This window comes from Rhododendron vialii, chromosome 6a (assembly GCF_030253575.1).
Source record: "Rhododendron vialii isolate Sample 1 chromosome 6a, ASM3025357v1".
NCBI classification, from domain to species: domain Eukaryota; kingdom Viridiplantae; phylum Streptophyta; class Magnoliopsida; order Ericales; family Ericaceae; genus Rhododendron; species Rhododendron vialii.
The window spans coordinates 30,206,684-30,219,435 of record NC_080562.1 but is presented as its reverse complement, the minus strand read 5'-3'; the positions used below and the strand labels follow the sequence as shown (position 1 = coordinate 30,219,435).

At 38.8% G+C, this 12,752-nt stretch overlaps 1 protein-coding gene across 5 annotated transcripts in view; it reads right to left on the bottom strand.

The window, feature by feature from the left end:
• The window catches only part of LOC131328846 (wax ester synthase/diacylglycerol acyltransferase 4-like), a 56,134-nt gene extending 49,776 nt beyond the window's left edge, over positions 1–6,358 (bottom strand). For 3 of the 5 annotated variants that reach the window (XM_058361799.1, XM_058361798.1, XM_058361797.1), the window contains exons 1-2: positions 6,040–6,353; positions 702–1,277 (exon numbers count right to left, since the gene is read on the bottom strand). In XM_058361799.1, the coding sequence (XP_058217782.1) occupies positions 702–1,277; positions 6,040–6,243 (780 nt within the window). In that variant the 5' untranslated portion in view covers positions 6,244–6,353. Of the gene's footprint in view, positions 1–701; positions 1,278–6,039 lie in introns of all 5 variants that reach the window. The other 2 variants (XM_058361800.1, XM_058361802.1) reach the window with 2 other exon arrangements.
• Positions 6,359–12,752: the final 6,394 nt, after the last annotated feature.

Below are 12,752 nucleotides of genomic sequence, written 5' to 3'. Positions count from 1 at the left end.
GAACCCAAGTGTTATGGACTACAAGTCTACAATGGGCTAGTGGGCTTTTCCAAAACTTTTTTTGGGCCCTAACTCATATATATCTCACTTCTCTGAATTAATTTCTAAGCCCAATTTCGTAAGCACTACCAATATAAAACTCTCAAACATCGTAAAAAGGCAGAATAATTCCACAAAAATTAAAGTTGAGAAGAGTGAAACCTTAAGCAGACCTATACTTTTTTAGTTAGTTAGATTACTAAGGTAGGCCGATGTTGCTCTATCAACTCGAACCTGAGATTTCACACCCTTACACTTTAAGTGCCCTCTGATCATTTGGGCTAGAGCTCTAGGTCTACGGCAAGCCAATGTTGCTCTATATTTGTTTATCAAATAATTAATTGAAAAAGTATTTCTCTAATATGATTACATGCAAAACTATTAGTCCAAAAATTCTTATGTCCATTTCCTATTTTGCCTTCCAACACAAGACAACAAATGAATTCATCTTTTTGCTGCAGTATACTCCCTCTATCTTGTACTCAAGTAGTTTTGGTTTCTTTTTAGAAAACCGTGCTATTTTCAAGGCCAAACACAAAAATTTGAGACCACCGAGGTATGTCGTAAGAAATGCCTCGGTGGCCAAAAGGATGACGAGAAGTAAGCAAAAACTTGACAAGTACTACCACGTACGGAATTCAACATATGCAAAAGATACTTACAACTCCAAGCTTGGCCTTGATTTGTTTGATGTGGTCAAGAGAAAATGTTAAGGTGGTTATTACGCTGGGTCGGAACTCCACCCCATCTCCGCCGGACCGGATCGGTGACAGCCCATCTCTGGTGAAGCGACTCTTAATGAGCGTCGACCCAAAATCCGATACAGTATTGGCAACCCCAGAGAAAACCTGACCCAGACACCGAAAAATCCCTTTATTTTTTCCATCCCTTTTCGAGCTAGATTCGCGAGAAGGGAAGGTTAAAGGGAGAGAAGGATTGTCAGCTCTTTGTAAGCAAGAAAGGAGAGCTCCCATGAGAGAGAAACCGTCGCCGAGCGCGTGGTGAAGCTTGAAAATTACGGTTCCAGCTGCATTACTAGTAGGGTATTTGATGATGTGAATTTCCCATAGTGGTTTGTTCAGTGGCAATCGTTCCAATGATATTTTCGTCATGTAGTCGTTGAAGCATTCGTCGTAAAATTCCGGCGACATTCCGACGGGAAAAGAAGGGACGTTGATGTGGTCTTCTAGCGTCACTTCCACCCTCTTCCATTTTTTGACTCCGTTCTTGTCTCCAACCTGATCGCGCATGAGTTTTTACTTAGAAGTTAGCACTCGTTAGGATGAAGATGATTTAATTTAATTTAATTTGATTTAATACAGTAGTATAATTTTAACATACGGTGAATGTGTTGGAACTTCAATAAAAATAGAGAAAAACATTTTACAACGGAACTGTGAATATACTTTACGACGCTCAATCGCACGCATTTTTGGATGGTCCGGATTTTAAAAAACTATATTCGGTAGAAGAGTTTAACTCTTCGCAGGAAAAATTTTTTTTAAAATCTGGATCATTAATTGCGGAAACGAACGGCCGTGAATAAGTTTCTCTCCTAAAAATAATAATGAAGCATCCACATTCTTTTGAGAGGTGCATAGTTGATTTAACTTTATTTACAAATGTGTCATTAGTATTAGAGCATCTCCAATCTTAATTTCAAATTTGAGCATGTCAAATTTTTTTTAAAAGCTTATATGACAATTCGATATGTAAAATTTGGTACCTTCAAGATATCAACTGCACCCATCATGTCAGATTTAATACTCTAGGAAGTTTTGGAGAATAAAGTAGTGGAAGATAAATTTTGACGCCAATGTCAAATTTGACATCCCATGAGAGGTGGGATGTTGAATGTCATATAAGCATGTGACATTTTGGTTGAAGTTCTTTCACATGTCAACTCTTTCACCTAGCATGTTATGTCAAATTTGACATCCCTATTTGGAGATGCTCTTAGGCAATAAAAAAGGAGGAGGGATAGTACAACCCATGAAAGGAAAACATGAAAGCGTCCATGAGACTGGAATGAACGATTTAGATTCACATCAATGTAAATTTGTGTAAATACGTCATTCATTTCAGTTTCACAGACACTTTCATGTACCCTAACACTTTTGTGAAAAAAGAAACTTGTAATAAATGAGCGATAAGATTTATTGGTTTATGGAATAGTATGGGGTGCCATGCTCTATTCATTATATATGGTTAGTTCCAACAAGAGAAGTAATTCGGTATATATGGGTTGGTTCAATTGGTTCTTGAAATCAACAAAGAAGAGTGGTGAAGAATGGCACCACATTACTAAGCAAGCAATAAATTTTCGAGTTCCAATACCACGACTATGTGTTGTCAAATCCAACATCATTGAAAGATACTCCAAAATATCAAAGGACCAAAGAAGAAAATAGGATGAAAAAGCTAAATTGACCGGTCTATTTTCCTTTCATTTGTTAAAAAAAAAATCAGCTCTTTAAAAGGAAAATATTACTGTAGTTTTGCAAACAAAATCACACCTAGACTAAATCATCCCATGTTACTATTGGGACTATAATTAATCCCGGCTATGGGGCCATATTATTTATGGAGACCTTTTGAGATGTCCATATTTAATTCGGGCAGATGAGGCTCTCCTCATCCTCCTCTCCCAACAATTAATCTAGGCTATGGGGCTGAATTTTTAATGGAGACCTTTGAGATGTCCATATTTAATCCAGGCAAATGAGGCTCTCTTCACACCTAGACTAAATCATCCCATGTTACTATTAGGACTATAACTAGTCCAGGCTATGGGGCCGTATTATTCATGGAGACCCTTTGAGATGTCCATATTTAATCCAGGCAGATGAGGCCCTCCTCATCCTCCTCTCCCAACAATTTTAATCTAGGCTATGGGGCCGTATTATTTATGGAGACCTTTTGAGATGTCCATATTTAATCCGGGTAGATGAGGCTCTCCTCATCCTCCTCTCCCAACAATTAATCTAGGCTATGGGGCTGAATTTTTAATGGAGACCTTTGAGATGTCCATATTTAATCCAGGCAAATGAGGCTCTCCTCACACCTAGACTAAATCATCCCATGTTACTATTAGGACTATAACTAATCCAGGCTATGGGGCCGTATTATTCATGGAGACCCTTTGAGATGTCCATATTTAATCTAGGCAGATGAGGCCCTCCTCATCCTCCTCTCCCAACAATTTTAATCTAGGCTATGGGGCCGTATTATTTATGGAGACCTTTGAGATGTCCATATTTAATCCGGGCAGATGAGGCCCTCCTCATCCCCCTCTCCCAACATTTCAACTACAAAACAATTTTATCCATGGCCCCATTTTATCCCCATCCAAACAAAGTACTTTTTTTTTTTGCACCATCCAAATCAAGTTTTGTTTTTGCACCATTCATAAAAGTCACATTAATGTGGACCCACCTTCCATAAATAATACACCCTATTATCTTATTCCCCTCTATAAATAATACTCCAAAACTCATCATGCATCCAATCGGACCTTTTAGGGGAGAAAGTAAAATAGAGAGGGAGGGATTCAATACTTTTGGTACTTGTTGCAATTAGAGAGGCCTGAAAAGGCAAAAAAAATCTCTCTCAAGAGGGTTCAAAAATAAAGACAGAGGGTTCAATGAAGCCTTACAATATCACCCATACCTAACAGTGAACATTTTTTCAACCTCAGATGGTCCAGCTGAATCCCCTTACTATATGGTAGGGCCGGCCCTGATCTATACAAATGCTTGTGAGAAACCTGTAGAACTAAAGAATGAAAAAATAAAATCTAGAAAGAGTGCTTCCCATTGGTCTGTTTTCTCCTACGCGTATTCTCTTCGAGTATGCTCGCGGCAATTTTGTTGCTTGCTTGGTTCTTAGTTTCTCACTTAATCAATTAAAGGATCAAGGATAATCTCAAGTCAGCAACACCTTTGCATTGAATCCCTGCACTACAGGGTCCCAGGTATACTGTGCGTACCCAATATTTTTTTGTTAATCGATAGAAGAGGTCATTTTACATCAGATATGGAGTACAGAGTATAAACCCGGGACAATATATCAATTGTGGGGGTCTACGAGATAACCAAGCCCAATAATTAAACCAATGCAAGAAATAAACCCATTACAGGATAGAAACGAAGAAATAAAGGACAAACCCTTTAAGGGAAGAACATTCACATACGGGTGGAGAGACTCAAACTTCTGACCTTCTTCTAGTGAAATACAAGAGTCTTGGCCAATTAAGCTAGCCATAATATAGGATGTGCACATCTTGAATTGTATTCAAGTTTACAACATTTTCACATAAATTCGTATCTTGAATTGATATAGATTTCAGTTATGCCCCAAAGATCAAAACTAAACACACACAACACAGAGTTTTACGTGGTTCCCAAAATAGAAGAAGTAGAGCAATACTCACGGAGACAAGCTTTACAAGGCAACAATTCTCTCTCAACTCAGTACACTCTCTCTTTATCTACATTGTTAACCCCTAAGTGACACAAAATCTGAGAGCTCAATTTATAGAAAAAGATTGAGCTCTGTTTACAAGCCATGCCGGAGAAGAGATCGAATACCCATAAGAATTTTTCTTCATTAATGGAGCCTTTAGCTTTAAGAATCCTACTAACCACACAGACATCTGTGCATAGATTGTACACAGATTTTTTTGTGGGGCCCACCACGGGTCCCATACAAACAATTTGAGCTGTTCATTAAATGTAAAATATTTTTTCAAGGATCCTTGCGTAAAAACAGCTCAATTTAATACATATAGGTACTCGATCCAATCATCTAAATTTACATTCAAATTTTTCGATAATGGAAAGTTAGATTATTAGATTGAGCACCTATAGGTATCGGATTAAGCTGATTTTTTACGGAGACCCTTGAAAAAATGTTTCACATTTAATGAACGGTTCGGATCATTTGTGTGAGACTCATGGTGGACCCCACAATAAAATCTGTGCACAAATTGTTTGTGTGGGCAGATTTATTGTATCTTTAAGGCTCCCAAAGTCTACAAGAGGGGCTATGCTCAATCTTTTGCGTCCCCAAGTCAACAATGGAGGCTTCAATCAATCCTCGTGAATTTCAACAATTTCTACCTATTAGTTTGTTGTAATTATTACTCAAGTTAAAATTCTTTTCTGTATTTTCTAAATAAATAAATAAAAACAAAGAGTGGTGGTTGAAGGAGGTGGTGGTGGAGTGAGAAATTGAAAATCGTTTATGAATCATGAAAATACCCCTCTACGGAGTATCTACCGTATTTTCTTAAAAAAAAATATTTCATTTTCAGCGACAGTAAATATAAAAACATTATCAAACCAGTTTGTTTGGTACTACTCGATTGCAAATAATACACCAACTAAGTGGCCATGAAGTTTTACTAGGTCGATCAATTGTGCATCTCATAAAGCTGATAGCGAGGCATACCAACATTGTTGGCCTAGAAAGACACTAAAAACGCAATATTGGGCATGACAAAGTCCTTTTCAAATACTAGCTATGTAGAGCCTGTTCACTCGTTCGCGTCAAAATATTGTTACCAGAGTTGATTTTTTAACTTCTTGTAGTGTATAAAAAAAAAAAATTACTTTACTTTACCGAATTGATATTATTCTGAGACAATCTCAAGTTCGGGAAATTGAAGTAAATCTACCACTTTATTTTATTTTTGATACAGATCACTTAGATTGTTGAATGCGACAAATTTGGCATAGCCAAAATTGGCGCCAAAGACAACGTCGCCGTGAGCTTAGAATTGCCAAAGAAAATTCCAACGCAACATTTTACCGTCACATAAGCAACGGCCGACTGGACCGACTGGTGGAGTACTAATGCATTTCTTATCCTATCGTAGCGGTTTCATCTTTTGATCCTTCGTTATAATTAATGAAATCATTCTCCGCCGTTCAAAAAAGATTTGCCAACGGCCAACGGGTGGACTTGCTATTGAGAGAGAGAAAGAGAGAATATACGTACCATGATGGAGGAAAAGCGTGGGTTGATGGGGAGGAAGACATCCTTAAGCAGGGTCAGAGTTTGCGAGTCGTCAAGCGGAATTTCGGATTCCAAAACAGCCAGAATAGAGAGTGATAGGGCGGAGCTGTTGAAGTACTGTCCGGTTGGACTCACTGGCATTTCGGGTAGTACTTCATCCTCCTCCTCAGTGTGGTACTGATCCATTATTGTCTTGTCTCGCTCTACTTTTGATTGATCTTTCTTGAGTAGGATCGGAGCCTCTCTCCTCAGCCTCTTCTAGTATTTTTTTGAGCTCGCTCGTGCATGGAATTGGTCCTTGCATGTGTTTGGCTCTATATATAATATAGTTCCAGCCACTTAGGCTCCGTTTGTTTGAGTGTAAAATATTTTTCGGAATGTTTTACTCATTTTTCAGTGTTTGGTTATGTAGAATGTTAGGAAAACATTTTACACGTAAAACATTTTCTATCAATTGAATGGAAATGAGTTACTATTAAATCGTCTGTAAGTTATTTTCCGAAATGAACATGCTGCCTTTACTGCAATTCTCACTGTTCAGTTTCCTCAATCATCAGTCCTGACCCACGTTCAATTCCAATATTCTCAAACCTCTCTACCGGGTTTAAGCCCTCCTCTCTCTTTCTCTCTACACTATTTTGTTGATTTCTGAAAATATTTTCAAGTGCCGACCAAATACCAAAAAATAAAAATTTGAAGTTTGTTTTCTAAAAAAATATTTTATACCGAAACAATCAGAGCCTTAATTGCTAAATATCTAGCATTTAGCTATATATGCTTGTCTCAGCCACATTAATCAATACTCCCTCCGTCCCTTTTTAAATGTCCCACTTCGTAACTCCAACTTATTAAAAAACATCATCATTATACCTTTCACATTAACTTTTACCTCAATTTTTCCTATTTACCTTCTATGGAGATACCATCATTACACTTTTACTCACTAACTTATCTACTTTTAGGGGCAAAATGAAAAATGTACTTACTTTTACCCACTAACTTTACAAAATAGACATTTATTAAAGAACAGCCCAAAATGAAATACTGGACTTTAAAAAAGGGACGGAGGGAGTAACAAATTTTGACAAAAGAAATAGTGTTGCAATAAGGGATGGCAATTTCCTTCTTCCTCTTTTTTTGGGTCGACAGTAAGGAGTGTTTGGAATAAGTTACATGCACATCGACTATTTCTCTCCTCGGTTCAATCAAAGGCAGGCTATCCACACCGGAATTAGGGGATTTACAAGAGATTATCTTTCTTGCGGTTTGACTCCTCGACAGTGGCGGAGCCGGCGGAGCCAGGATTTTAACTTCGGGGGGCGGCTTAAAGACATATATTTTTTATCGGAACATATTACTCCCTCCGTCCCTTTTTAGAGTCCAGTATTTCATTTTGGGCTGTCCCTTAATAAATGTCCATTTTGTAAAGTTAATGGGTAAAAGTTGGTGCATTTTCTATTTTGTCCCTAAAAGTGGATTCCATTTTGAAAAGTGAGTGAGTAAAAGTGTAATGATGATGTCTCTATAGAGGGTAAATAATGGGGTGTTTGGGAGCTAACTTTTTGGCTTTTCATTTTTCACTTTTTGGCTTTTTGGCTTTTGAAATTATGATCAGAATGTATTTTATATTTGGAGGAGTGTTTGGATGATATATGCAAAATGTATTTTGCAATAAGAATAATGTTTGGAAGATATGGAATGAAAATGAATTATGGAGTGATGTTTTACTATGTTGCCCCCGCAACTATTTCTACTGCTACGTGGCCCTCCCTTCTACCACGTGGCCCTCTCTTCTACCAATGCCCCCACCTACCAGTACTCTTCTTCTCCTTTACTTCTTTTCTTTTCTTCTTTTGGTCAACACAACACTCACAGGGCTGAGAGAAAGGGATCTGGATCCTCTCCACACATCCCTCTCCCCACATCTACCACAACTTTCCACCAAATGCTGCCAACACATTAATGAACTCATCCAACGGCCCAGATTAAGCCAAAGCCCCATGTTTTCAATCCCTAAACTACACGACACCGTTTCAAAAAATTTCCCCAAACGGCAACTGCTACAGCGTTTGTCCCTCCTATTCTCTCTCTCCAAACCCAGTTACGAACTCACTGATTTCAGTCCCTCTGATGAGATCAGCCCGGACTCCGGTCACTCACGTGTGTTCGGGCGAGTGAAACTGACCTCGTTGATGAAGCTTCTTTGAATCTCGACACTGGTAGATGTTGACCTCTCCCTCTCTTCGTTTGATTTGATTGGTTTTTGTTCCGGTAAAAAATAGGGTTTTGCTTGTACTGTATTCTGATTTGATTTTTCAAAATTTTATAAGGTTAAATCTTCATGTTCTTACAGAGAAGGTTTAATCTACTATTCGCACCCTGTGTATTCCAAGAGTAAACTGTGAGGAGTGAAATCATTGCAGGGGAATTGAAGAAAATGGTTTCAGAGTCATGAACTATTATCAGGAGATGGATTTGAAATCCTTCCGCAGAAATTTCTAAAGTAACAAAGGACCAGAGAGAGAGATTGATACGATTAATGGAGCGCAATTTCAGTGGGATTGAATTCGTATTTGGGTTTAGGTTGAAACAAATCGCCGGAATCGGGACTGTATTTGGGTTTGGGGAGAGAGAGGGAGCAAACAGAGCAGCGTCAGTTGCGGTTTGGGGAAAATGTTGGGAACGGTGTCGTGTAGTTTAGGAATTGAAAACGTGGGGCTTTGGCTTAATCTGGGCCGTTGGATGAGTTCATTAATGTGTTGGCAGCATTTGGTGGAAAGCTGTGGTAGATGTAGGGAGAGGGATGTGTGGAGAGGATCCGGATCCGAGAGAGAGAGAGAGAGAGAGAGAGCAGCGTGTGAGAGAGGAAGAGAGAGAGAGAGACAGAGGGACAGTCCAAAATAAAATACTGGACTTTAAAAAAAAGACGGAGGGAGTAACAAATTTTGACAAAAGAAATAGTGTTGCAATAAGGGATGGCAATTTCCTTCTTCTTCTTTTTTTGAGTCGACGTTAAGGAGTGTTTGGAATAAGTTTACATGCACATCGACTATTCCTCTCCTCGGTTCAATCAAAGGCAGGCTATCCACACCGGAATTAGGGGATTTACAAGAGATTATATTTCTTGCGGTTTGACTCCTCGACAGTGGCGGAGCCGGCGGAGCCAGGATTTTAACTTCGGGGGGCGGCTTAAAAGACATATATTTTTTATCGGAACATATTACTCCCTCCGTACCTTTTTAGAGTCCAGTATTCCATTTTGGGCTGTCCCTTAATAAATATCCATTTTGTAAAGGTAATAGGTAAAGTTGGTCCATTTTCTATTTTGTCCCTAAAAGTGGATTCCATTTTGAAAAGTGAGTAAGTAAAAGTGTAATTACTATGTCTCTATGGAGGGTAAATAATTGAGTGTTTGGAAGCTAACTTTTCGGTTTTTCATTTTTCACTTTGTGGCTTTTTGGCTTTTGGGATTATGATCAGAATGTATTTTGTATTTGGTGGAGTGTTTGGATGATAAATGGAAAATGTATTTTGCAATAAGAATAATGTTTGGAAGATATGGAATGAAAATGAATTATGGAGTGATGTTTTACTATGTTGCCCCCGCAACTGTTTCTACTGCTACGTGGCCCTCCCTTCTACCACGTGGCCCTCCCTTCTACCAATGCCCCTACCTACCAATACTCTTCTTCTCTTTTGCTTCTTTTCTTTTCTTCTTTTGGTCAACACAACACTCACAGGGCTGAGAGAGAGAGAGAGAGAGAGAGAGAGAGAGAGCAGCGTGTGAGAGAGGGAAAGAGGGAGAGAGAGAGAGAGGGACTGGACTTTAAAAAAAGGATGGAGGGAGTAACAAATTTTGACAAAAGAAATAGTGTTGCAATAAGGAATGGCAATTTCCTTCTTCTTCTTTTTTTGGGTCGACGGTAAGGAGTGTTTGGAATAAGTTTACATGCACATCAACTATTTCTCTCCTCGGTTCAATCAAAGGCAGGCTATCCACACTGGAATTAGGGGATTTACAAGAGATTATCTTTCTTGCGGTTTGACTCCTCGACAGTGGCGGAGCCGGCGGAGCTAGGATTTTAACTTCGGAGGGCGGCTTAAAAAACATATATTTTTTATCGGAACATATTACTCCCTCCGTCCCTTTTTAGAGTTCAGTATTTCATTTTGGGCTGTTCTTTAATAAATATCCATTTTGTAAAGTTAATGGGTAAAAGTTGGTGCATTTTCTATTTTGTCTCTAAAAGTGGATTCCATTTTGAAAAGTGAGTGAGTAAAAGTGTAATGACGATATCTCTATGGAGGGTAAATAATGGGGTGTTTGGGAGCTAACTTTTCGGTTTTTCATTTCTCACTTTGTGGCTTTTTGGCTTTTGGGATTATGATCAGAATGTATTTTGTATTTGGTGGAGTGTTTGGATGATAAATGCAAAATGTGTTTTGCAATAAGAATAATGTTTGGAAGATATGGAATGAAAATGAATTATGGAGTGATGTTTTACTATGTTGCCCCCGCAACTGTTTCTACTGCTACGTGGCCCTCCCTTCTACCACGTGGCCCTCCCTTCTACCAATGCCCCCACCTACCAGTACTCTTCTTCCCTTTTGCTTCTTTTCTTTTCTTCTTTTGGTCAACACAACACTCATAGGGCTGAGAGAGAGAGAGAGCAGCGTGTGAGAGAGGGAAAGAGGGAGAGAGAGAGAGAAAGAGTGACTGCCCAAAATAAAATACTGGACTTTAAAAAAGGGATGGAAGGAGTAACAAATTTTGACAAAAGAAATAGTGTTGCAATAAGGGATGGCAATTTCCTTCTTCTTCTTTTTTTGGGTCGACGGTAAGGATTGTTTGGAATAAGTTTACATGCACATCGACTATTTCTCTCCTCGGTTCAATCAAAAGCAGGCTATCCACACCGGAATTAGGGGATTTACAAGAGATTATCTTTCTTGCGGTTTGACTCCTCAAAAGTGGAGGAGCCGGCAGAGCCAGGATTTTAACTTCGGGAGGCGGGTTAAAAGACATATATTTTTTATCGGAACATATTACTCCCTCCGTCCCTTTTTAGAGTCCAGTATTCTATTTTGGGCTGTCCCTTAATAAATATCCATTTTGTAAAGTTAATTGGTAAAAGTTGGTGCATTTTCTATTTTGTCTCTAAAAGTGGATTTCATTTTGAAAAGTGAGTTAGTAAAAGTGTAATGACGATATCTCTATGGAGGGTAAATAATGGGGTGTTTGGGAGCTAACTTTTCGGTTTTTCATTTTTCACTTTTTGGCTTTTTGGCTTTTGGGATTATGATCAGAATGTATTTTGTATTTGGTGGAGTGTTTGGATGATAAATGCAAAATGTATTTTGCAATAAGAATAATGTTTGGAAGATATGGAATGAAAATGAATTATGGAGTGATGTTTTACTATGTTGCCCCCGCAACTGTTTCTACTGCTACGTGGCCCTCCCTTCTACCACGTGGCCCTCCCTTCTACCAATGCCCCCACCTACTAGTACTCTTCTTCTCTTTTGCTTCTTTTCTTTTCTTCTTTTGGTCAACACAACACTCACAGGGCTGAGAGAGAGAGAGAGAGAGCAGCGTGTGAGAGAGGGAGAAAGGGAGAGGGAGAGAGAGAGAGAGAGAGGGACTGCCCAAAATAAAATACTGGACTTTAAAAAAGGGACGGAGGGAGTAACAAATTTTGACAAAAGAAATAGTGTTGCAATAAGGGATGGCAATTTCCTTCTTCTTTTTTTTGGTCGACGGTAATGAGTGTTTGGAATAAGTTTACATGCACATCGACTATTTCTCTCCTCGGTTCAATCAAAGGCAGGCTATCCACACCGGAATTAGTGGATTTACAAGAGATTATCTTTCTTGCGGTTTGACTCCTCGACACCGGCGGAGCCAGGATTTTAACTTCGGGGGGCAGCTTAAAAGACGTATATTTTTTATCGGAATATATTACTCTTTTCGTCCCTTTTTTTAGTCCAGTATTTTATTTTGGACTGTCCCTTAATAAATGTCCATTTTGTAAAGTTAATGAGTAAAAGTTGGTGCATTTTCTATTTTATCCCTAAAAGTGGATTCCATTTTGAAAAGTGAGTGAGTAAAAGTGTAATGATGATGTCTCTATAGAGGGTAAATAATGGGGTGTTTGGGAGCTAACTTTTTGGCTTTTCATTTTTCACTTTTTGGATTTTTGGCTTTTGAGATTATGATCAGAATGTATTTTGTATTTGGTGGAGTGTATGGATGATATATGCAAAATGTATTTTGCAATAAGACTAATGTTTGGAAGATATGGAATGAAAATGAATTATGGAGTGATGTTTTACTATGTTGCCCCCGCAACTATTTCTACTGCTACGTGGCCCTCCCTTCTACCACGTGGCCCTCCCTTCTACCAATGCCCCCACCTACCAGTACTCTTCTTCTCTTTTGCTTCTTTTCTTTTCTTCTTTTGGTCAACACAACACTCACAGGGCTGAGAGAGAGAGAGAGCAGCGTGTGAGAGAGGGAGAGAGGGGGAGAGAGAGAGAGAGAGGGACTGCCCAAAATAAAATACTGGACTTTAAAAAATGGACGGAGGGAGTAACAAATTTTGACAAAAGAAATAGTGTTGCAATAAGGGATGGCAATTTCCTTCTTCTTCTTTTTTTGGGTCGACGGTAAGGAGTGTTTGGAATAAGTTTACATG